Below are 26,678 nucleotides of genomic sequence, written 5' to 3' on the forward strand. Positions count from 1 at the left end.
AGCAGGGATAATTTTAGCACATTTGCTAAAAATTAACTTTAAAGTTGCATGCAGCAAATACTCTGAGCATTCTGCTACAAGGAAGTAGAATAGAACCAGTAGAGAAGAAACTAAAGAAGTTGTCATTAAAAAAGTAAAATATGAACAAAACAATTACATTTTTTGTCTGTTTCTTATAATTCAAAATTATTTTCTTCCTTAATTCATCATGCTCTCTATAGGCTCTATAACTTCATCTCTATGGATGTTTGTTTCCCCCCAGAAAACTGCTGTTTTCTACAAGCCAGAAGCTTTACTGTATAACATAAGTTTTCTCTCAAATTAAAAAAGACTATGTGGGGCTGGCCCTGTGACCTAGTGGTTGGGTTCACGGGCACCGCTTCGGTGGCCCGGGGTTTTGCCGGTTTGGATCTCGGGTGCAGACCTAGTACCACTTGTTAAGCCACGCTGAGATGGCATCCCACATAGCACAACTAGAAGGACCTACAACTACGTACTGGGGGGCTTTGGGGAAAAGAAGAAAAGAAAAGATCATGTAACACTGGTGTTAGACACTAACTGAGTTCAGCAGTGAACAGCCTATAAATTGTCACTGCCAGAGAGCACAATCAGGTCATACTCTCAACCAACAACTTGCAAGGTGACAGTGTGAAACACACCAACAATAGCTCCAAATGAGATATGAACCATTACTTTTGGAAATCTCTGGTGATTTCTCCAATAGCCCAATCTTACTGACATTCTGTTCAGTCATCCAACAACTAATGACTATGTTGTACGTGACAGTGGCATATATGAGCGTCATGTTTTATGGTGGTTTATAACAAAATATAAGTGACGTCGAAGAAGGTGGAACACTTGAGAAGCACGGGAACTGAAAATATTGGTGTAGAGCTGCTGTTTCATCAAACAGTTGTGTTGTCACTAAATACAGTTTTGTGGCATAGAAGGAACAGGTCATAAGAGCCAACTTCTTTAAAAAGGTATGTCCTGCTTAGCTGTGACTTAAAGGGAAGTTTCATCCCAAATTTTCAGAAAGGACCAGTAAAAACTTAAAGCCTAAAAGAGGCTCAATAAGAAAAAGGCTGTAATTGAAAGAGAAATGTGGCAAGATATATTAGAAGATAAGTTATTTATTAATGTCTTCTTATAAAAATAAATGCACCTTAAAAACAAGGAGGTGTGTATTCAGGATCCAGCATGTAACAAGATATGCAAAGAATACTGAATATTTGCTAAATACACTATCCTCAATAATTATGATCTGCGAGTGCAGGTGTAGCTGAAAACCATAACTGATCAACAATCCTTTCTGATTGTTAACACATGAATGCTGTCCTTGTTCTGTAGCTGTGACTATCTTAAACCCCCAGTTTTCTATAGGTTTAAAACAAAATCTTAATTCTATACCAGTGTATTTTAATATGCTGCTATCTTTCAGCAATTTAGTGTCAAGGTATTTTGTTTAAAGCTTTTCTTCAGTTCATCTTTAAAGTGTTCTTCTGCCCTCTTTGGCTATAGTCATGTCATCCCACATGCCAATAAGGCAGCTGCGAGGATATCCTGCCATCATGTGAGTCCAGGGAACAAGCAGCTGTGAGAACACCAGAAATCAGTATTTGAACTAAATAGGAGGAGAGCTCCTAGGAGAAAGAGATGTCTCCAAAGCAAGTGACAAATAATGAAGGCTGAACACTAACATTCAAAATAGTAGGTAATCGCTGAAAACTTCCTCGTTGGAAGGCCAGCAAAGGAGTAAGAACAAGACAACCATGAACAGAACAAGAACCTGAGCCACCGACAAAAAGAAGAGGTACCTTCACGCTGGCTTCTGGAGAAAAGTAACAGCTAAAGAAGTGACTAGTTTTTAAGACATAGGGAATTTAAGTGAAACCACCTTGTAGTGATGAGAAAAAAGCTGAACTGAAATAAAGTGTTAGGTGAGGAAACAAGTACCACATTACATAATAAAAACCACCATTTGTCTAAGCATTAGGGATTATAAAGTCCTTAAACATTCATTGCAGCACTTGCTATAATGAATATAAGCATCAAGTTTTGTCCTGAAGATTAACTTCTACAAAAGCCTAATGTATTAGAAGTAGAAGAACAGATCTCAAACTCTTTATCTCAGGACCGTTTTCCCTATTAAATGTTACTAAGGACCCAAAAATCTTTGGTTTATGTGGGTCATTTCTAGGTAGTATGTAATGTATTAGTAATTAAAACTGAGAAACTTAAAAATATTTAACAGTAAAAAAAACTCCATGTCAATATAAACAATTCTTATAAAAAGTAACATTTTCAAAAAAAAATCAGCAAGAACAGTGGCATTATTTATATTTTTGCAAATCTCTTCAAGTCTGATTTAATAGAAGACAGCTAGATTCCCATGTCTGCTTCTCCATTCAATCTGCTATGGTATGTTAACGGTGACTAAAGTATACGAAGACAGTTCAACCACACACAGATACATAATTGGAAAAAGAAGGACTCTGCAGACTCTCTGAAAGGGTCGAGAAGCCAGCAGGAGTTCCTAGACCGCACTTTGAGAACCACTGGGGTATTAGAAAAATCACCTTCCATAAGATAGCTATAGGAGCCAAAACTATCTCAGAGTCAAAAACAGAAACTGGTGGAAACACGGGATTTGACGAAGCCTCCTGCCTCAGGCTGACAATATCCCCAGAGAGCAGTATCTTTCAAACTGCTTGGTCCTAAGAATCCCCTGAGATGTCTGTTAAACACAGTGATGCCTGGGCCCTGTCACCAGAGAAACTGAAGAGATGTTTCAGGTAAGTGGCTCCAGACTCTGCATTTAAATACCAAATGAGTCTTAAAACGAGGCAAATCTGGGAACCCTGCCCCATAAGGAAACCAACCCACTGACACTGGAGCAGAATCCATACATTACTCAACTACTGAATAAAGACTGATGCGGCACACACATGCTACCAGAACGTGGTCCTTCAAATGACATTGCTCATGGGGGAGTTACTTACAGAGGAAGAAAGTGATTTTGAAGAGAAACAACATCCTTTAGGACAGGCTTAATTCTAATCACTCACCTGGGTACCAACAGTGATGTTCGGCATGGAAGAAATACCAGCACTAGATTTGGGCTTTTTATTTTTCGCTCTAGCTTTCTCTAACATTTTTTTCCTTTGACTAAAAGGGACTACACCCCTGAAAAGGAAAAACATAAACTGGTCAAACAAGCAGGGAAGAAGCCCATTAAATAAATCTGAAATTACACATATTACCTATTATCTAACCATTTCTGGTGTATTCCTTCTCTAATATTTTTGCTTCAGAATAATATTAACATGTGCAATTATTAATCGTAAATTGATCATAGGTTTTATAAATAACTGGCTCCGTTTTTCTCAAACATATAAGACTAAAATTTACAGGAAATTCATCATTTGATATTTTCTTCCAAATAATATTTCATTAGTAGATTCCCCTATATATTATTTCTGCCAGTGCATACTTACTAATAACTCCTTAAAACATAACAGAGAATGCATTTAAAGTCCTTTTCTAACAGTAAAGGAATAATTAAGCGAGGCATAGAATATGCATACAATGAAATACTTTAATAACCTTTAAAACTATATTTTAAGTAATATTGTTGAATGAATAAAGCATGAAAAAATACCGTATAACCTAAGCTTCCAATTATGTAAAAGCAAAGCACACATTTATGTACAGAACAAAAGATTAAAATACCCCTAAAGGTTAACAGTAGTTATCTTTGGGTTGTAGGATATAGGTGATTTTTGTTTCTATTTTATACTTTTATAAAATTTCATAATTATAGTCACTAAGTATGCATTTTCTATAAGCTTTTCTTTTTTTAAGGTCTTTTTTTACTGTTACTTTGCTCCAAAGTGAAATTTCCCTCTCTACACAGCATTGTCTTTCGACTGACCTTCTCAGGTCAGTATTCCAGTACTCAGCACACCTATCTCTGCACGTGAAAGCATTCACAGATAAGAAACACGCCTCTCTGCACACTCACCACCAATATAAATTGTTCTCTAGCTGGGCGCAGGTATAAAGGGCACAGCAGTGTAAAGAAACAATCCGTTCGCCTTGCAGTTCTGAGTAAGTCTGAGCAGTGTGCTCTAACTTAGAAGCCACAGAGCTTAAAGTCTCATCCACCCATGTAGCAACCTAAAGAAGAAAATATTAGATGTTTAAATAAAAATAAAAACAATGATGGTTGTCAAAACTAGGGCTAGGCATACATACTCTATGGACTGGAATTCTAAAATGTTTTGATCTGAATGCTAGAAAAATAAGTCATTCAGAAAAGGTTCTTAATAAGACTAGAAACTAAAATACCTCCTTCACACAAATAAATAAAAATAGCAGTTATTGAAAGGAATGTCTAAAAGCCATCTCTAAGACATTAATCAAAAGTAAACATTTGCTCCAATAATTTTTAAAAGAATTTAGTAATTCTAAAGCCAAACTGATCATCTGAGGTATAGTATCCATACTTTCTCAATGTATCTATTATGGCTTTTCAATATCTCCCCTTTTTGTAAGCACTGATCTTCAATATTTATTCCCTTCCCTTAAAGTACAAAGCTACCCTAAAGCTGGATTATAATATAGAAGTAAACCAGCAACATGTATAAAAGATTATACACTAGATTACTTTGCTAAGGCTTGAGACACTTTGTATTTGTGGATCTAGTCAGAAAGACAGAAAATGAAAAGATGGAAAACAGGCAGGGAGAGGAAGAAACCCAAGAACTGAAACATGAAACGGTATCAATCCATGCAAAGTGTGTCATACCTTGTTATTTTCTGTAGCTACAGTTGCTCTTATGCTATTTGCAGACAGGAGGACTATCTTTTCATTGGTTAACCCCAAAAATGTTGCTCGTGGATGATGTAATGAAGGATTCTTTGAAAGCATTAAGAAAAATGATTACCATTTTGTATGTTCATTTGTAGCACTATTTGACGCAAGATTTAATATAGTAAAATACCTGTGCATTTCTGTAAGGCTCAGATTCACTCCACTTCCACTGATAAAGTTCTCCTTTACTGCTGACAGCCAAAAGCTCAGAATATAGAGCCCCAATACAGATGAATTTTGTTCCATCCTATAAAGTAAAAATAATACAATGGTATAAATATTACAACTGCCAAACCTAATGATATGGATACAACACTTTAACCACTCCATCAAATCTGGATTAATTACGTGAACACACAAACCATAGCTACGCAAAGTCTTTAGCACAGCCTGCAAGGCCCTCCGTAACGTGGCCCCGGCTCCCTCCCTGAACTCACTCCCCTCCAGTCACAAGGCCCTTCTTCCTGCTCCTGGACCATGTCCACCAGGACCCCACCATGTCCTTGTTGTTTCTCAAGTGACTCATTCCCTCCCCTCAATTGAGTCTGCTCAAATGAGACCTTGTCTGACCACACTACCTACAAAACCACCACTCTATTATTCTATCTTCTTACTCTGCTTTCTTTTTACTTCCTAGCATTTCACAACTTGACACGTGTTTAGTTGTTTACAGTCTATCTTACTTGAACATAGGCTTTTTCGTGGTCACTACTGTATCCTCAGTTCTTAGAAAAGCGCACTAACTAGGTGCTCAATAAATGTGTTGACTAAATGAAGGGGAAAAAACTCAGTAAGGAGCTGAAGCAGGGAAGCCGAGTGTCAAAACAGACGCTTCCTTCCCTGCAGGCTCTTCCGAGCTGCTGAAACCAACGTCCAGGTTGTTTTCAAGGTAAAAGTTCATCTAGTCTTAAAGCAATGCATATGCAATGAGTTGGAATACAATTAAATTATAAAAAGCTTAGACAATAAATGTAAATAAACAGTACCAATGATAATTTTTTTTTACATAAGACGAATATGATCAGAGTCATAAAGCTACCCAAAAACCCGACAGCAAAACCTGCCAAAAACAGATTTTAGGATGTACATTTTGCTATTGGTCTATACACAACTACTCTGCTCTGTGAAATTCTGGCTCCAGAGGATGCTAAATTAATTGTGTCTTTTTGGTTTGCTGTCAACTTTCAATCTTATTTGGTCAGATGTATTATGGTACTTGGCTAATGCCTGTGAAGTCTGCCAAGATTTATAATATAAGTACAAGAGGTTATGCCTCAAGTTGTACAGAAAGAACACTAATTTTAATCTTCTATTTTACCAGTACCAGTCAGCTCTATTTTCAAGTCACTTCTATAGAAGGATGGGAGAGAGACCAAATTTGAAATTCTCCAAGTTAGCAATTCTTCTCTTCCCATCACCAAGGGTATCTGAAAACCACCGTCTACTCTCTCCTGCTGCATCAGATCTTAACACTTCTACCTCACAATTCCTTCTCAACCCCTTGGTCAAAAGGATGATAGAATCAAACCAAGTGAGTCCAAAACCTGGATCCAATACTTATTAAGTATGTGACATCATGTGAGTTATTTCTCTGAACCCATTTCTTCATCTCTAAAATGGGAATAATAATAATAATAGTACATTGAGGAGAGGAGGATAAAAACCAAATAAAGTAACATAAAAAGTAAACAGCACAGAGCCCAGCACTAATAAGTGCTCAGTGAAATTCATCTATCATTACTCTGCCCCTGACTTCATTTCCTACTCACCCAGAAAGCACAAGCTTCCTGAATATTCCTATTTCTAAGATTTATTTAACGAAAAAACACAATTCTCTCCTCTTGCCCTCCTCCATCTCAGAGAAAGAAGTGTCTTCCTCTCCTCTTTAAAGACAAACCTCATACAACTGGGTGCAACCCTCTCTCATAACCCCAACCACCATCAAAACCCATCTCTTCCTCAGTTCTACTCATGGGAAAGTGAACTGTTACTTGGCATACGTCTCACCTCACCAGATTTCACTGACAGCTGTAACTGCACTTCCAACAGCCATATCAACGCCCCATGCATTTAATTAACCCACCTTATCTTTAAACTCCTCAAACCATTTAACCCTGTTCACCATCTGTTTGGAACCTCTCCTCTGCCTTGTTCACAGGTCACTACTCTTTACTGGTCTTCCTCCTATCTTCACAACTACTTTCTCCATCTCCCTCGCACCACCATGCACTCCCTGCCCCAGATTCTATCCTTGTCCCTTTATTCACATTATGTTCCACCCTCAGCCTTAGTGACAGCATCCACTAGGGCACCATGCTTTTAAACAAGTAAATCTCCTACCTCCAGAATGTCCTGCAAGGGCTCTCTACCCTGGATGTCTTAAAAGCACCGTAACATCTCCAAAATGAATTCATCTCCTCCTCCAAAGCTGCATGTCCTCTGCAGGCCTCCTCTCCATGAATGACATCCAGCACCCACCCGGTAAGAAAAGAGAGACTTGGGAACCTGGGCCTCTCCTCAACTCCTCCTCCTTTTCTCTCAACAATATACTGACTAGAAAACCATGTGGCACTTTGCTCAAATTCCTCTCAGGTTCTTTCCTTCCGCTTGTCCCCACTGCCATTGCTTTGGCTGAGATTCTCACAATTCCTTTCTTTCACAATTGTACCAGTCTCTTAACTGACTAGATTTTTCCTATTACTATCTTTCTCCCACAATGTCAATAGTGTTCACTTCCTTAAAAACAAACAAAACCTCACCAATCTCATCATGTCACTTCTCTAAGAATTCTGTTGGCTTCCTAGTGACTACAGGACAACATCTTAACTCCTTGCAAGTTGTCCAGGGCCCTTTGCAGTCTTACTCATCTTGCTCTTCTACTCCCTACCACAGAGCAGCAATTCTGAATTTCTCTTTGTTCTGCAAACAAACATACTGTGACCTTTCATGACTCTAGGCCCATGCCTGATATGTTTAGAATGCCTCTGCATCTTGGTGAACACCTACTTAACCTTAAAAATGCTGCTTAAATGTCATCTCCTCTGTGATGTCTTTGCCAAATCTCTCAGGTGGTATTAGTCAGTCTCCACTATGAACCCCTAAGCACTGTATTCTCACCTCCAATCTAGCACTGATCACACTGTGAACACATTATATTGCATGTGATTTTAACAAAAATCAAATCATCAGAGGTTGGATCTAATCAGGAAACTTTCAACTGTCTGAATAACATTAAACAGGTCATCAATCAAACTAGAAATTCCTCCCCAAAGGGAGAAGAAACTGTTAAAAATATTATAAAAATTATCTAGTGGCCAAAGCTTAAAAAAAACCCCACTCAGCCAGCAACAAGAACCCCCACCCCTACATCTACATTTAGTCATTTATATTTTGAAAAAGCTGGCCTTTCCATTCCTAAATTTCTCCCCACAAAACTTGGTTTGCATCCTTTTTTTAATTTTCCTACTATCAGCAAACACTAGTCTTCCCATTAAGTGGTAGCTCCAACAGTGCTGTGCTGTTTCTGTCACTGAACTAGACGGAGTGCAACTACAAGCTATACTGCACAATATGGCCACCTGTACTGGTTCACACTTGGCCTCTCCCCGCCTGTCTACTTTTCTGGAGTCTCCTTATACCTGGCTTCTGTTCCCTCTTTTGACCATTTCTCCTTTTGCTCTATTTCATCATTAAACAGCATTTGTGACACACCTAGCTAAGTCCTCACAGATACTCCCTGGAAACTTCGAAGTGTCAATAAGACAAAGACCTCCCAACCCAACTTCCACTTCCAGAACCCTGAAGGTAAAGCAATACACCCACAAGTTTGATTCCAACAAAAAGGCTGCTCCAAATAGCTTACGTAAGGAGCCAAATGTCATGGGGCTATTTCCTCTCAACACCATTCAAAGAAACAGAATAACAAACAACTCTACAATTCAAAAGGCCAGAGGGAATAAATTGCCTCATTTTTCCTAGATTATATGAAAATAGTTCCAGAACTATAAAGGATATGACTATAAATTAACAGTACTCACTTGCTGAATCAGTTTTATTTCTTCATCACCCACCATACAACTCTCACCAAACTCTTCTCTGAGAGCTTATTAGAAATCAAGGATGTGTGCAGCCTTTAAATTGAAAGGGTTTGTTTTGTTACAAGACACAAAGCAAAGTTCCTATGTTTAGCTTCAGCAGATTTACTTAGCATGGATTTCCATGTAATTTTTCTCCCTTCCATATTTATTACTTAGCTCTTATCTTTGCAATCTACTTGAACAGTCTCTGTTACTACTCTAACTGCATTTTTCTTCCCCTTGTAAGTCACTTTAGATTCTTGCTGGAAGTAGGTTGGTATAAATACATATATAGTTACAATTTACATGTACACATTCAACAACATAGAACTACATTTCTAGCCTGAGAAAAGTAAACCGCAAAAATGACACAGAGGTGAAAAGGGAGCCATGTCAGACAATCACCTAATTGAAACATTTCATCTTCTCATCAAACTAACTGAATTATCAAAGCTATTTCCAGAAATATAAAGCACAAAAAGCATAAAGAGGGAAGGTCAGAGATGGGGGAGAGAAAGAAGTGTTGAGGGGACAGGGGAAAGGAAGGAAAAATGGATGGATGGAAGGATGGACAGACAGATGGTTGTCGGGGACAGAGTTAATGAGAAAGTTGGGTAAAACGACTCAGAAACTAAGTTGGCTAATGAGCATCAGGGACTTGGACTTAGAGGCACACTTAGGCCCTCTCGCCGCGTCTCACTTTGGTACATAAAGACTGAGTGCTAAATTCCTATTATGCTAAATTATTATTGTAATAAAATGTTCGCATTATTTGCATTTTAGTCCAGTCAGACAAGGGGCATGGTATGTATCTCTTTCAGGTTGTACCCAATTCTCTACTAGCAGAGAACCAGGCCACATGGACCCACTCGGAATATCCAAACGCACTGGGCTCGCTCACCCTTCCCCGATCTGCAGAACCTGCCTGTTCTCTTTGTAGAACAAGACCGTTTGTAGAAGCTTCCCCTTGCTCTTTACACTTTACATACACGAACTCATTCAATTCTCCTAACAATACCACAAGGTAAAAACCATTATCCCCATCTCAGAGATGAGAAAACAAAGTCCCAGGGAGGTTAAAGAATTTGACCAAGGCCAAACAGCTAGTAAGTGGCAGAGCCAGGATATGAACTCCAGCAGCCTGGCTCCAGAGTCCATACTCAGCAATCACTCTGTGTGACGTCTTGCAATTCCCCAGAGTCTCGTATCTAATTCTATTATTGTATTTTCTCAAAAGTACTGACATAATTTTTCTGCCTTCCTACAAAATTTTCACCCTAACACCTAAGCAAAAGGCTTAATAGATAGTACGCATTTAATCAAGGCTACTAAATTAATACTGATTGAATGACCCTCACCTCTATCTTCATGGAGCTTTTAACATCTTTATGGTAATTTTCAATTACACTTTTCTACTAGTTTTGACATTTACCTCAAAGAATAATTCATGGAAATATCTAAAGTTTAAAGTAGCCTCAAATATTTTCAGTTCAAGATTATACCGGCTTAAAGGCTTAAAGAAAATGTTCCACCATTAAAGGAGCTTTATTAGCCTACAAAATGATGAAATTTTGAAGAAGTGAGTGTTCCCCTAAATGGGAAAGTCAGTACTAATCCAGATAACTTATCAACAGAATTTCACATGTACCCTAAAAAAAGGAAGAATGAAAATTCACAGATACTAACCAAAATCACAATTTAAAAACACTGGATTAGGTCATTTCCGAAATTAAGCTGGAATGTATATTTTGACCAAAAAATAAAAGACAGAGAGACTACTTCCAAGTAGGGCGCTGTGCCACCCCACCTCCCTGCACTCTTCATCGCCTAGCAAGCCTCCCCCAAACCTCTTCAGGGCTCACTACCCACAACTGTGAAGGACCAACGTGGTATTTATCCTATGCACTTGCATGACAGTTTTGTATACTGTCCTAAAGTTACCTGAAGGTAAGGTCTTTTTTTCCCTTAAGGACTTTTTGCATTCTCTTTGTTCGTGGAGCATTGAGCCCTGCAAACAAGCATCTACTGGTATTTGTTGATAACTGTGACCCTATTCAACAGCTTAGTCAGGCTTAAGCTGTTTTCTTTCCCTGAATTAAAATTTTTGATGACTAAATTTCAATCACTAATTAATAAAAAGTGGTTCTTTTTCAATGACAAGATTTTAAATTAGGTGTTTATCTACTAGGAAAAAAAGGTATAGGTAGGACATACTTTGTTTCACATACTGCTATTCCTCCTTCGTTCAATGTCTAAACAAACCAAGGAAATAACATACTAAGTAAGGTCTGGGGCCAGCCTGATGGCACAGCAGTTAAGAGTGCACGTTCCACTTCAGCAGCCTGGGGTTCGCTGGTTCGGATCCCAGGTGCGGACATGGTGCCACATGACAAGCCATGTTGTGGTAGGTGTCCCACATAGAAAGTGGAGGAAGATGGGTATGGATGTTAGCTCAGGGCCAGTCTTCCTCAGCAAAAAGAGGAGGATTGGCAGCAGTTAGCTCAGGGCTAACCTTCCTCAAAAAAAAGAAAAAAAACTAAGTAAGGTCTGTAGAGTGTCAAGATTTCAGGAGGCACTCAGTAACTACCTCTGAAAACAAGCTGTACCTAAAAACATTCCTATGCATAAAGGCCAACAAAGACTGGCTAAATCTAACAGAGGGTACCCTGGCCAGGGAAAAAGTTTGCTAAACTTGTACTATTCAAAACACTTTATCATTAACCAAAAATACTACATGATAAAGAATTCTAGACTAATATGTATGTGATGGTACTATTAAAACAAGATTCGTGAGTCCTCTATTATTTCCTGCCAACTGAAGTAGACACAGGCCTAATATGATCCAGGCAACAGAAAGAGGAAACACAGAACAATGTATTAAAAAAAGAAACAAAGAAAAGAAAAGGAAAAAGCCCAGTGGTTTCAATCACCTTCTGCCATTGAAGTAAAAGTAGAACTTGAGACATTTCCAGGTTCATGGAAATAAGTAAGAGAAGGCAATTCAGGGAACGTTTGCCAGCGGGCAAAAACAGAATAACCTTCTGCTTACAAAAAGAGTGATTAAAATTCATGTTCCTTCTTGCATTCAAGCTTTCCACATGAGCTGAATGCAGAGGAAAAGAAATCAACTACATCAAGATTCACAATAACTACAAAAAATAAACAAATTCAGAAAGTTAAATAATATTTTCCTTTAATATCCCAATTACAAATTCAACTTCAATGAAAGAAAAGAAATCCCTATTAGAATCTCCCTATTTGCTAGAGATTAACCTCAAAGTTCTTATCTTCTTTTACTTTAGTTGTACTTAAGAAAATTTCCTACTGGCTCAGGAACTAAGAACAAACAGGCACTCCAAAAGAGATGAAAAACACACAGCGTCCTACAGGAGCCGTCGAAGACGAACAACCAAGCACCTGAGACAACGAAACCTACACGCCATCCATCAACAGGACGCACAGGCTCACTTGTGGCCAGGATGGATTTTTTAAAAGAGTCAAATCAACTTAAATTCTGGATGTTCTCTAGAAGCCAGTCATTGTACTTCTCCTCAGGATGCAGAGCAGAACTCCCCCAGTCCATTCCTGTTCAGCCTGTTCTGAGGTCTCCCACAGCATTTAGAGCAAAGGCCTGTCAAAATTCTCTGCCAGCAAACAGGACAGCTAATTTATCAAAGAAACGTGGATCCTAATCTTGCCCTGACATGCAGGCTTGTGTCAATGACCACAAACTTGCCCTGCAGAACTGGGGTCCACTTGGCATTACAAAACAAATTTCTACCAAGGGATATACCATCAGTTACCGGAGTAATTATCACCAAAAATAAAGCCCTGAAGCAGAATGCTCATGTGTTACCTGCAACTACCATTTCAAATTCTCTGATTTACTTCATCACGTAGAAAAAAACTGCACCACCAAACACATTTTATTAAGATGACTCATGTGGTGCCAAATAAAGATGCTCTACCTATATTTTGAAACAAAATAAAAATATCACTTTATGTCTGTGTGTGTGTTTCTAATACGTAATAGTAGTACAAAATCTGAAAATCTCCCTTGAGGGGGTTGGGGGTGTGGAGGTGGAATCCATTTAAATGGAAAGGGAGATTTTTTTCCCAAATACCTTATCAGGCCACCACTGCAAATCTTCTCCTAGAGACACTGGACTTTGTACAGGCGTGTTCTTCTTATCCACGTTCGGCTCTCCTTCCTTGCTGGTAGAGCCCCTTTCATTATCAAATGAGGCTCCGTCAAGCCACCTTCGTTCACGTAAACGTAAAACGGACTCACGTTCACGCAACAGCTCAGAGTCTCTCTCTAAGGGAAGAAGGAGAACTGGTATGCAATTGGGTCACACCAGTGGGATAAAAGTAAGCCACTCTCTAGTAAAGACCCTTCAGGATGCAACTAACAGCAGTTTATCTACTCACAAAAACTTAATGCAAATGTGTATCTAATAAGCCTGACATGCAACATTCAAAACATTAACTCTTTCAAGAAAATGTATGAAAATTATAAACTAGTATCTTTAAGAACTATTTAGAGGCAGATTTTTCTGAAACCCAAATACATGTTTTTAGAGCAGAACTGCTTTATTTTAAATTGGATTTTTAAAATGGAGTTTAAAATTTCTGGCTCTGATTAAAAATGCTTACCATAACTTTTTTATCTATTCAAAAACGTGCATAAATTAGAATTTCAACACATTAGATACATAAATTTTTATAAAACAAGTATTTGTTAGAAAGTCTTCAGTTACTAAAAAAAAAACTACACATACAGGAAAAAACACTTGACAGGGTTAAACTACAAACCCATTAACTATAAAACTTCTGATAAAGCCCTGGTTTAGAGTAATTTTAGAGGCTGGATTTTTATGGATACGTCTTATTTAAAAATTTTTGAGAAACTAGACAGGCATTTTTTTCTCTTAAGAATCTTTATAGAAAGATTTCCTTATAAAAATGCTTACTCTGCAACTGGCCTACGAACTCTCTAAAGCCAGTTTTTTTTCAGCCTGCTCATACCTTATGTTTTGAACAGGTAATCAAAATTTACTTTCCAAGACTTGGATAAGAAGGACTAAAAACAATATTAAGTTGAGCCATATGAAACTGCCACCCATGCAAGTCAAAAATGGTCAAGTACCAGCAATTTCATATGGTTCAAAGTAAACAGTGCCAAGAGAGAACGATGATCTACAGAAAAGCAAAAAGGAGAAATTTAGAAGGAATTATTTGTGTTAGATATTGAATTTTTGAAAATGTAATACTTGATGCATTTAAGGTATACTTTACTATACATTTATTTAAAAATTTTTTAAGCTATTACATAATAGGTTCAATATATTAAAAGATCATCATAAGTTTCTTATTTTAAAATTCTGCTTTTAAGTGTTAGGTGTTTGCAGCAAGGTCTTTTCCAGTTCACTAACGTTAGTAAAAGATTCAGCTGATTCTTGTCTATTATTTGAATCAAGCAGTTTGACATTCTGGAAGGTAAAAATATTGACTTAATAAAAGTTAAAATGCAACTAAATCGATACCAACATATACAGAGAAAGTCTTATATTTGTTATGATTTCAAAATCTTCTTTCGAACCTCTACTATGTACTATACCTAAGGATTTCAAACTTTTGGAAATAGCATTCTACTAAGCTAAACATTTCTATATATTTACTATTGGCCAATCCCATTCTAGTAACTTTTCTCCTATTTCACTCTTCCATCTAACCAGGATTTAACATGAACAGAATAATCACTTTATTTTAATCAATTAAATTAAAGAGACTTGTTTTCTGAATGCTGCATGTCACTGTAAAGTAGAATTCTGCTTTTAGTTCAGAATCCATATTCCTAATTAAAAACATAGTTAGGTAAGTCATAACCCTTGATAAGTATTCCACCATGTAGATAAGAGCATCTGTAAAGTACTATTGCAGTCTTCAAAATCAGTAATAACTAGTTTTAATGCCAAAGCATCCAAAAACACTAATAAGTAATGAGTTTATTCCTGTAATATTAAAAGTTCAAATATAGTGAATTCTACCATTCTCTCTCCATACAGTCAATGATCACAAAGAAATAAATGCAAAATTACCTCGAGATGAGCCTAGCCTGGAAAGCGATGAACGACGAAAAGAAGGGTAACCAAAATAGCTAATGTCCTCAGAAAACATGGCATCCGCATCAATAATGACACTTGGGTGGGCAGAATGAATGTCAGCATCAAGAAGAGACATAAGATCCTCTATAAACAGAAACAAATACGAATAAAGCAGATATAGAGAAAACATCTGTAGACCAACTGAAAGCTCTCTGAAAAGTAAAATAAATTAAAATCAGGGACTGACTACTTACATAACCTGAGAAAAAAAGCAACAACTATGCAGGAAATAAAGTTAACATTATTAAGAAAGATTTTAAGGAACATGAAATGGATGATCATTGCTTGGGCTACCTACTAAATCATAAGAAAAAAGATATGTCTTTAAGATACTTGCGACATCAGAGAGATAATACAGTCAAAATCTAAATACAGTTATTACACATTCAGTAATACGGGCATCAAAAAACACATTCCAGAGCCACCTATGAGCAAGTGATAAAGCCATGCACGTATATCCACGTCTTTATTAGGACCAAACACAAATCCACTGAGCGAAAACATTTCTCTGGTTTTCCCTTAAAAAGAATTTTACAATCAAATCAAACACTATAGTGAGAAGTATACACCACCTTGGAAAGAACAGTGAGAAAATCCAATGCACTTTAAAATTCCATTCCCTAGGCAAAAACTCTCTCCCCCTAGAGATGATAAAACCATGATGGTGATCCACCAACCTCCAGGCAAATAAGATTCACTGGCTGTATCATCCCCATCGTCTCCATCTTCATCATCCCGGCTAAGTAAATTATTTACAGCAAGGTTTACATCAAGATTTGTTCGCTGAAGCTCCCGAATAATGACACTTCTGGATTTGCCTTGTAAAACAACTTGGGCCTGAAATTATAAAAAAAAGAGTGCTATGCTAATTTTCTTTTGATAAATTCTTTATGAAAATCAGCTTCCTAGGATCAATACTTCAGTATCTCACAATTCATGATGAGTCATGACTACAGCCCCACTATGTTCCATCAAACCTCACCTTGTCCTGTTGTCTTACATTAAGCCTTCTACAAGAGCCATACCTGTGAAATCAGCTCCTCTGGAATGACGGAGGCTGGAATAACTGGCTGGGGCTGACTGCCCAAAAGCCCAGACCCTCGATCCCGTCCGGTCCGAATGACTCGAGTCTGTCGGCGGGAATCGCGAGCTCCAGCTGACGACCTACCAGAGGACCCTCCTCCACTTCCACCGACTCCAGAACTCCAGCGACTTCTAAACAGTGGAGAATTTACAGAATTAAATGCACTTTAAATCTCCATTCTGAAAAGACTGCTTTGGGTCTCATTCTCATTCTCTTAAGCTAAGATAAAGCTATTTGTCTGATACATATTTTATAGTAGTATTTTGATAGAACAAGTTAACAGAACTGACCTTTAAAATAACACTGTTCCCATTTTTTTAATGCTTATAAACACATTCACTTTTTACAAAGAGAACAATCACACTTTTGCATCTTTTAAATAATTTTTTAAACATCCACATACCAAGTATTTCTATAGTTACAACTCTAAAATGAGTTATAGAATACATCTCACCTTTGCATGAAAGACCCATCAGACATAACTACCAACAATCTGCTACACAAAAAGTAAAATTCATTGAGGACTCCAAGTGCTTTGCATGAAATAAAACATTCATTTACAAAGATAGTAGCTCATTAATATTTAGCACCATTAACCTCTTCGACTAAGGGGAAGCCACTATTTGAAACATTCATTAATTTTTTCTTAAGTATGGGAAAACAACTTAGAAAGGGCATGTCTACATTTTCACATATTGCCCCAAACATGAGAATTAAGAATCTTCTGGCCTTGGGGCTTGGCCCGTGGTCGAGTGGTTAAGTTCGCGTGCTCCGCTTGTGCGGCCCAGGGTTTTCGCCAGTTCAAATCCTGGGCGTGGACATGGCACCACTCATCAAGCCATGCTGAGGTGGCATCCCACATGGCACAACTAGAAGGACCCACCACTAAGAATATACAACTATGTACCAGAGGGCTCTGGGGAGAAAAAGGAAAAAAATAAAATCTTAAAAAAAAAGAGAGAGAAACAATCTTCTGGCCCTGTGGCATAGTGGTTAAGTTCAGTACGCTTCACTTTGGTGACCCGGGTTCATGGGTTCGAATCTCAGACATAGACCTACACCACTCATCAGTCATGCTGGAGCAGTGATTCACATACAAAATAGAGGAAGACTGGCACAGATGTTACTCAGGGCATATCTTCCTCAGGAAAAAGGAAGAATCACAACCATAATACAATTGTTTTTCTGCATTCAATCAGATCTAAAAGATAAAGATCACACAAATAATGTTATTAGCCTTTAAATTATGACAGTGCTGGCTCTCTTAAAAATGAATCTACTATGTACTTAGAGATCATTCAATCTAGAGAGAAGTACTTTATTTCCAACTCCTCTTCATTGCACTCACCTAAGAGTGAAACCTTCAACCTCCTATCGCAAACAGATTTAGTTTAAATTTGATCTTCCAAGCCTTTCTTTTTTCCCCTTAAAAATGTTTGAATATACTAACCACTAACAATGCTCAAATCAATACACAACAAACTTCTTGGTCTCTCTTCTCACTTAACTGGAAAGCCCAATATCTGTCTAAACAAACAAAACACTTTACTTACTTATTTATTTCTTTTGCTAAGGAAGATTCGCCCTGAGCTAACAATCTTCCTCTATTTTTCAGTATGTGAGCCACCAGCACAGCATGGCCTCTAACAGAACAGTGTAGGTCCATGCCTAGAAACCAAACCCTGGCCACTGAAGCAGAACGCACTGAACTTAACCACTGGGCCACCAGGGCTGGCCCAAAAAACACTTTTTAAATAGCTGCCTCAGTAAAAAAAAAAACTCCAGGGGGCTGGCCCCGTGGCCGAGTGGTTAAGTTCGCACGCTCTGCTGCAGGCGGTCCAGTGTTCGTTGGTTCGAATCCTGGGCGCAGACATGGCCCTGCTCATCAAACCACGCTGAGGCAGCGTCCCACATGCCACAACTAGAAGGACCCACAACGAAGAATATACAACTATGTACTGGGGGGCTTTGGGGAGAAAAAGGAAAAAATAAAATCTTTAAAAAAAAAAAAAAAAACTCCAGAAAACCTGGTGTCAAACTTCTTCCAGGTTTATCAAAATGAAATGAAAATTTCATTTATTACATATTATTTTGAGAATTATCATACACGGTTATGTTAGTTGTGTGCATAGGACCATTAAAAGGAGATACATCACATTTTAATAAAGACCAGAGCTATGTTTCCTATTAACAGCTCTAGCACAGAATGAGTTAAAAAGGATACACTCATCTAAATGACCTTCCTCTACCTCAAAATAAACTTAGGTCAGCATAAAAACAAAAAAGCAAAGAAGGTAAGCATCTTGGGATCTCAATTTTTAAACCTAACTTTACCAAGAAAGCAGTGTCAAAATAAGAAAAATGTTTAAAACCTTCCTCCTCTCCTTGAAACAATTTAAATTGCTTCTAGTTATATTCCTCTGATCAGCCTTTGAACACATGCCAAGCTGACTGATTTGGCATTACCTAATCATCAATTGGGTAACTTCAGAAAATCAAGAATCAAGGTATAAAATGAGCTAAAGTGAAATCATCTGGCTTAGAATTTGTATATTATTTCTTTAGTTTGATAGCATACCAATTTTAGATAAAATGTAAGAAGAGTTGAATATCTAGTTTAAAAGGTATATATTTCATAAATAATTTAAAAAGTAAAAATAAGGTACAGAATTCCAGTCATAGAATAAGTAAGTTATGGGGTATAAGGTACAGCATGATGACTATAGTTAATAACACTATATTGCACATGTGAAAGATGCTAAGAGAGTAGATCTTAAAAGCCCTCATGACAAGGAAAAAGAATTTTTTTTAACTACATGTGGTGATGGATGTTAACAAAACTTACTGGGATCATTTCACAATATATACAAATATGGAATCATTTTGCTGTACACTTTAAACTAATATAATGTTATATGTCAATTACAACTCAATTTTTAAAAAGTAAAAATAACTTTAGTAAAGCCTGTAAGGTTTAGTTACATGATTCTCAAACCTCACTATATTAACTCAGAAAAAACTACTAAATAGGTAGTAGTCTTTTCTAAATAGGATACCAAAAAGGAATAAATGTTACATATTTTTTACCCAAGATTAAGTCACAAATAAGACAAAAGATGGTATCTTTGAAAATTTTAAATAACACAAATGGCATAATAAACGCATGTAAACATCAGACATTTTTAAAAGGTCAAGAGCCCCGGGGTAATGGTAGTTAGCCTGTGTGGGTTATTTTTATCCTGGTGGCTCGCCACGAGCAACATGCGCTCCAGCCCAGAGTTCAGGAGAGTTTCCTCATCCCATCCCTAGCTGATACTGAAGACGATCACTCAGAGCGTACTACAGGCGGTGGCCTAGACCACCGCAGGCCATCATCCGGCCACAACTTACCCCAGGGTGTTGCCTGCCAGCCTGCCCAGAGTCTCGGAACCTGAGAGAAACCATGGGGAGTCGCTTGTCCTACCAGGCCTCGATGTCCTCCCCGCCCCCGAGTTGCTGTTCAACTTTGACCTGGGGAAAAACAAGAAGTAGAACAATCACAGGACAGTCCCCAAATGCTAGGAACAAGCCTGGAATCCCAGGCCTCACCACTCCAGGGCCTACTGTGGGAAAACACTGCCAGTCTAGTAATTCTCTCTCACTCCCACTGAGACGCACACTTCCTATCAAAGAACAAACCCAACAACCTGCAGCCTCGTAACAATCCAGAGTTCTTTCCTGGATGAAACTGCTTTCATGGTTTGCTTGCAAATGCATCCTTTAGATTTTTAAAGTAATGATGCTTTCTTTAGAAAGAATCAATTGAAACTCATCATACAGTATCTAGCAACCTTTTTTGTATGCCATCACTTACAAAGACCAAAATTTTAAAGACCCTGTCATTTTCAAGTATTAAAAGAGAAAAAATGTGATCTAAAAAGTCATTTCAATCAAAGAACAGATCTGACTCAGGACCCACTAAACACATAACACCATTCTTCTGGTAACCTATTTCTGTTAAGCGATGATCCACTCCTCTGCTACTTCTAATGCTAAATACTTCAGCTGAAAATCAGTGCTTGCAGAAAAATTAAAATCAAACTACAAAGTAACCATTTCACTCTATTTTAAACCTATTTTCTACCATAATGCTTTTTTTTTTAACTTGAGGGTTACTAAAATCAAAACACGAGTTCAATATAATACCTTTTAAGAGCTAAATATTAACTAAATAGAAAGGACATAACGTCTTACCCATCATTATTATCAGGTTTACCCAATTCCAATCTGTCTGGCTGTACTGAAAAACCGATCCTGCAAACTCTACCATCCTAAAAGCAAAGAAAGTAGAAGAAATTTCCAAAGTAAAAATACATAGTATTAAAATGTGAATTCATTCAACAAACAGATTATGTATCTATCACTGTCAATTCAGAAGACAACTCCCTTCCAGAAGGTGCTCATACCTGAGTTGGGGAAATATGATTTACATACACTATCAAGAAAGCAGTACAAATAATTTAAAATATCTCAGTCTAACAGAATTTAGAGTAAGGAAATGACTGGATATCGTGAACTTCTGCATTCTGTTACTAACTGGTTTCAAGCTCTATTAAATCCTGTAAGCTTTCTCTGGACCAGAGAATTTACACACGAAGGAAATGGACCTGGGTGATCTCTGAAATAACTCTTGCAAGAAACTGCTGTTTTCCATGGTTAAAAAGGAAGGCACATGATGACACACAGTTGTATTTTAACTGTTCATTTTCATTTCTCTATTTTAAACAATTTACCTCAAGAAGAAAGGCAGCATGATTTGGTCCCACCACACACTGTTTAATAGTAGCCTGTTCCAACACATTCAAAGGGGGATGGCTGGAGAATTAAAAAAAGAAAAGTATGCAAGTAAAGTTATTTTTAAATGATAAACATATCCTAGGTTTTTTTTTAACCAATTAAGAGAAGAAAAAAGTAGGTGGCAAAATGGCAAAAATTGTTTTAAAAAACTAATATTTTGAAGCAATCATTGAAAATAATAATTATGATATCCCCAGTTATTACAGCTCCTTGGCATGCTAGATTTTTTAAAAACTAGTATGAACAGAAACTATACTTCAATTGACCCAACTCATAAAAAGCAGATATTTAGATTAAAATATTCTCACTTTTTTTTTTTTTTTTTAAGATTTTATTTTTTTCCTTTTTCTCCCCAAAGCCCCCTGGTACATAGTTGCATATTCTTTGTCGTGGGTCTTTCTAGTTGTGACATGTGGGACGCTGCCTCAGCGTGGTTTGATGAGCAGTGCCATGTCCGCACCCAGGATTCGAACCAACGAAACACTGGACCGCCTGCAGCGGAGCACGCACTCAGCCACGGGGCCAGCCCCTAAAATATTCTCACTTTTTTAAAGATTGGCCCTGAGCTAACATCTGTTGCCAATTTTTTTTTCTTTTTTTCCTTCTTCTTCCCAAAGCCCCTTAGTACAGAGGTATACATTCTACTTCTAGGTCCTTCTAGTTCTGCTATGTGAGATGCCACCTCAGCATGACCTGATGAGTGGTGCCAGGTCTGTGCCCAGGATCTGAACCTGCGAAAGCCCGGGCCACTGAGGCGGAGCACGCGAACTTTAACCACCTGACTGGCCCCTAAAATACTCTTAAATAGCTGCTGCCTAAATATGAGTTCTTTCTCCTAATAAAAAGATTGTTCTTTGTCAGGAAATTTAAAATATCTTAAAATTCTTACCTGTTTAAATTATATTTGTTCAGTTTCTCTGAAACTTCCCGTAACCTTTAAAAGCAAAACAAAACGTAAATAAACCACATGTACAGATCTTTTGTAGAGAAAACAGTTGTGATGGGTACTTGTACCATTATTTTGAGGGTTTCTAACAGTAGTATACATAAAATTTGCTTTGGCAAGAATGTTTTTTATACTATCTTTGATTTCTGTCCCCCAAAAGATCACAAGTTAACTCTACAATCCCTTCCCTCACCATGCCATTAGCAACTTAAATAATATTTTTTTAATATTTTCTTTTTTTTTTTAAGATTTTGTTTTTTTCCTTTTTCTCCCCAAAGCCTCCCAGTACATAGTTGTATATTCTTCGTTGTGGGTCCTTCTAGTTGTGGCATGTGGGACGCTGCCTCAGCGTGGTTTGAGAGCAGTGCCATGTCCGCGCCCAAGATTCGAACCAATGAAACACTGGACCGCCTGCAGCAGAGCGCGCGAATTTAACCACTCAGCCACGGGGCCGGCCCCTTAAACAATAATATTAATCCCATTTTACAAATGAGGAAACTGAGGCTTCTAGAGTTTATATAACAAAAAGTGGCAGCAGAGCCAGTATTTGAACCAATGCTCAATGGAAAGCCACTTTTTTTTTTTTTTCCCCTTTTTCTCCCCAAAGCCCCCCGGTACATAGTTGTGTATTCTTCGTTGTGGGTTCTTCTAGTTGTGGCATGTGGAACGCTGCCTCAGCATGGTCTGACGAGCAGTGCCATCTCCGCGCCCAGGATTCGAACTAAGGAAACACTGGGCCGCCTGCAGCGGAGCGCGCGAACTTAACCACTCAGCCACGGGGCCAGCCCCAATGGAAAGCCACTTTTTAAACACTGTGCTATACACGCCAAAAGAGATCCTTGAATGTACACGTATATCATGAAATGAAAATCTACTAAGAATTTAATACAACAGGGCAGAAAAAGCCTGAAAGCCTAATTGACTTAAGACAGGGCTTCAAGTTCTTAAAGGACCTTATGACACAAAACTATGCAAATTAAAACCTCCATGTCACAGCCAGCCTGGTAATGCAGCAGTTAAGTTCATGCGCTCCACTTCAGCAGCCCAGGGTTCGTAGGTTCAGATCCCGGGCACAGATCTATGTACCACTTATCAAGCCATGCTGTGGCAGGCATCCCACATATAAAACAGAGGAAGATGGGAAAAGATGTTCACTAAGGGCCAATCTTCCTCAGCAAAAAGAGGATTGGTGGCGGATGTTAACTCAGGGCTAATCTTCCTCAAAATAAAAAAACTCCACACGCATATATATAAAACAAGGATAACATCTCCTTCCCCACCACCTTTTTTTTTTTTTTGCTGAGGAAGGTTTTCCCTGAGCTAACATCCGTGCCAACTTTCCTCTATTTTTCAGTATGTGGGCCACCAGCACATCATGGCCGCTAACAGAGCAGTATACGTCTGCACCCAAGAACCGAACCCTGGCCACTGCAGTGGAGCATGCCAAACTTAACCACTAGGCCACCAGGGCTGGCCCCAACATCTCCCTTTTTTTTTTTTTTTTTTTAAAGATTTTATTTTTTCCTTTTTCTCCCCAAAGCCCCCCGGTACATAGTTGTATATTCTTCGATGTGGGTCCTTCTAGTTGTGGCATGTGGGATGCTGCCTCAGCGTGGTTTGATGAGCAGTGTCATGTCCGCGCCCAGGATTCGAACCAACGAAACACTGGGCCGCCTGCAGCGGAGCGCGCGAACTTAACCGCTCGGCCACGGGGCCAGCCCCTCAACATCTCCCATTTTTAAGAATACTGAATGCTTAGAAAAATCTCAAAAGGCTGCATAACAAAAAGATATTAACTCGTATTACCTATTATGATTTTGTTGTTTCTCTCAAAGAAATAGTCTTGAATTAATATAAAATATCATAATACTCATTTAAACTAGGCACTTTTGTCAACCTAAGGAAGTCATTTTATAATGTAAAGATGTAACCAAATCTTATTCCTAAGCAAGAATAACTTTCAAATGATGCCACACTTAATTTCTCTCCCAGTAAGTAGATACTCACTGGTGACTTTATTCTCACTCCCAAAAACTCCCAAAGAATAGCCTCTGATCAAGTGTGATGTGGCCCCCAACAAAATACCTTTTTGTAGCCTAATGTCGCATTTACTTTTATTAACAAAAACGTGTTTTCACTGATCCTGTAAAGTCAAGCTTTTTCACCAAATCCCAGTTTGCTCATTTACAAGGCACACTTCTGTGTTCCAAGACAAGATAAAACATCCTAAGAGTAAGGCACTATGGAACTCATGAGCCCTGAGAGAAGGCTGACTAGAAAACGGGAGAAAAATAAACTGGGACGCTCCGTTCTGGGCAATAACAACAGGCTTCAGAAGACCCAGAGCAGAGGCGGGAGCTCTGATCCTCTTCGGCCCACATTTACCATGAGCAATTTAAAAACTTTTCACCAGGACAAGAGCCAAGAGAGTGAGAAAATGCTGGGAAAGGTTTTACTTCCCAATACCATAGTAGTGACACTTTCAAAAGGTACTCGTTCACTGGTATACAACTAAACCATTCATTTCCATTCCTTTCTTAGCCCAACACTGTCTTTGGAGCGTTCAGCAAAGTTTACAGCTCCGGATGGGGGGCGGATAAAATCTGTCAAAGTCTTTCAAAACTGGACAATAACTGAGATTAAGAATTAAATGCTGCTTTCACGGCTTCAAATATTCAATACACAATATTTATAAAACTAAAATAAGCTCTGAGGAAATCAAAATGTGAGAAAGTAGTAACTCAAGAACTCAATAGCAAATTTCAGGCTACTTAGGGGATAGAAAAAATGGTTACTGCCATCTAATTTTAAAAACCATTCTAATCTTAAAAATCATGGTAGACCCCTAACCACATCTGAAATGTACACCTATTTGTACTGGAAACAATACCCACTGGAGAGCAAGAAATCTGGGGTTTACTCCCAGCTCATCTACTAACTGGGCTCATTTTAAGCCCATTAGGTCTCAGGTTCTCATCTACGTGGGGAAAGACTAATAAGTCATCTCTGGTTCTTTTCAGTCCTGAAATTCTTATGAACGTATGAAAAGCAAATACATCAGTGGAGGATGTATATGGAATGTTTATATGGAAATAGCACTTACTAATTGTCATATTCAATTTCATCTTACCCATCTGAAACTTTCACATACAAACTGATTTTACATGGACACTTAAACTGTCTCCCCAAATACCAAATTTTTTAAATTTCTTAAATTCAATCCCCAAAATTTACACAAAACATATCATTCTTTCAAATCTCAAGACAGTTATCATGACTAAATTGGCCCTCTACACACTAGTTTACATAGATCCCAGATGATAGTAACAAAGAAACCTTCAAGCAAAAAAAAAAAGTGAACTATAAAATCAGGAGTATTTGCTTCCCTTTACCATCACAGTCCTCGGCAGACATGTGAACTGCAGAATAGTGCAGGCCAGGGAGCGCATTCATCTAATTCACTAAGTCACCGAGCGTCTCCACACAGGTACTAACACGCATCACTCTCACGGCTCTTCCTCCGAAAGTTCACAGTGCTTAGTTATTAACTGTATCTCCTTTCAGAGCAACATTAACAAAAGTTTTCCCTGTTTTTAAAATAAAAGGAAAATCACGCTAGCGTTCACCAAATTCCATTTCAGAATAAATCTTTACATGTGGTTGTGATGGAAAACAATTTTAAGAGTACAGCGTAACATTACAAAATAACCTCCTAACTCAGCATTTAATCTCACTGAGGGACAGACAGGAAAGCCTCTGTGGGGTGGCTGTAACACACAATGGATAGGTTAGCAACAACCTTTTGACAATCCTTGGTACTCCTAGACCAAAGATTTATTCTATATTCCGATTTAATGACCTATTTTATTCCTTTAAATCTACAGACATTTTACAGACCCAGAGGCTGGAATTTTCTTTTTAAAGCACTAAGGTAAAGTAACAGCAAACTGGTGGTAACAGACAAGAAATCAAAGTATAACAGTACCTGCTAAAAGCTAACACATTTCATGGCTGCCCTTGAAATCCCCTATAATTTCAGTCTCATTTTCCTCAAATTTAACATAATAATTTCAAAGATAATTCATCTTCTCACTTATCCTCAACTGGCAAAAGCGCTCAGTGAGGTTCTACAGTATTATAATTCTCTGCCTGCTCCACCACACAACAATCCTGCCTGTTCAGACACACATACCCTTAAACTGAATGAAAACTGATGGATTTCTAGCTGAATTTCTAAGCCTAAAAAATTTAGGCATCTTTAGATCCCTAAAAGGCTCCAATTCTCCAGGACAGAAAGCTATCCCTGACATCCCATGTTCTATAAGATGATGGTTTCCGTATACCCGCAACTGTAAGACAAGCTACACCCATCATGTTCCAGGTTTACCAGCAATCACTTTCATGGTGGAAAATGGCATAATCTGTGCCGAACACATTTCCTCCGGTCTCATTCCCACTTATTTTCAGGCCCAGCTCGAATGCCTCCTTCTCCATGAACTTCGCCGGGTAGCCCTAACTTTCTTCCTACAGAAGTCTACGGCTTCTCCCTTAGGGAGGACCTTCACTGTCTGCTTTACATTCTCGCCATTGGGGTTTCTGTCTCAAGTGGCTTCACAGACTCTAAACAAAGAGAAGATAAAACTTACCGAGTCTTTCTGCACTCTTTCACTTCTTTAGATACAGTTCCAACAGT

At 38.2% G+C, this 26,678-nt stretch overlaps 1 protein-coding gene across 16 annotated transcripts in view; it reads right to left on the reverse strand.

The window, feature by feature from the left end:
- UBR5 (ubiquitin protein ligase E3 component n-recognin 5) overlaps positions 1-26,678 on the reverse strand; it is a 123,721-nt gene that overhangs the window by 59,721 nt on the left and 37,322 nt on the right. For 9 of the 16 annotated variants that reach the window (XM_070630710.1, XM_070630706.1, XM_070630702.1 and 6 more), the window contains 12 exons: positions 21,929-21,973; positions 20,976-21,057; positions 20,437-20,513; positions 19,594-19,713; positions 16,145-16,334; positions 15,797-15,956; positions 15,054-15,203; positions 13,077-13,288; positions 5,007-5,123; positions 4,811-4,921; positions 4,025-4,179; positions 3,069-3,186 (listed from right to left, as the gene is read on the reverse strand). In XM_070630710.1, the coding sequence (XP_070486811.1) occupies positions 3,069-3,186; positions 4,025-4,179; positions 4,811-4,921; positions 5,007-5,123; positions 13,077-13,288; positions 15,054-15,195 (855 nt within the window). In that variant the 5' untranslated portion in view covers positions 15,196-15,203; positions 15,797-15,956; positions 16,145-16,334; ... (2 more) ...; positions 20,976-21,057; positions 21,929-21,973. The remainder of the gene's footprint in view (positions 1-3,068; positions 3,187-4,024; positions 4,180-4,810; positions 4,922-5,006; positions 5,124-13,076; positions 13,289-15,053; positions 15,204-15,796; positions 15,957-16,144; positions 16,335-19,593; positions 19,714-20,436; positions 20,514-20,975; positions 21,058-21,928; positions 21,974-26,678) is intronic. The other 7 variants (XM_070630712.1, XM_070630705.1, XM_070630708.1 and 4 more) reach the window with 1 other exon arrangement.

This window comes from Equus przewalskii, chromosome 8 (genome assembly GCF_037783145.1).
Source record: "Equus przewalskii isolate Varuska chromosome 8, EquPr2, whole genome shotgun sequence".
NCBI lineage: Eukaryota > Metazoa > Chordata > Mammalia > Perissodactyla > Equidae > Equus > Equus przewalskii.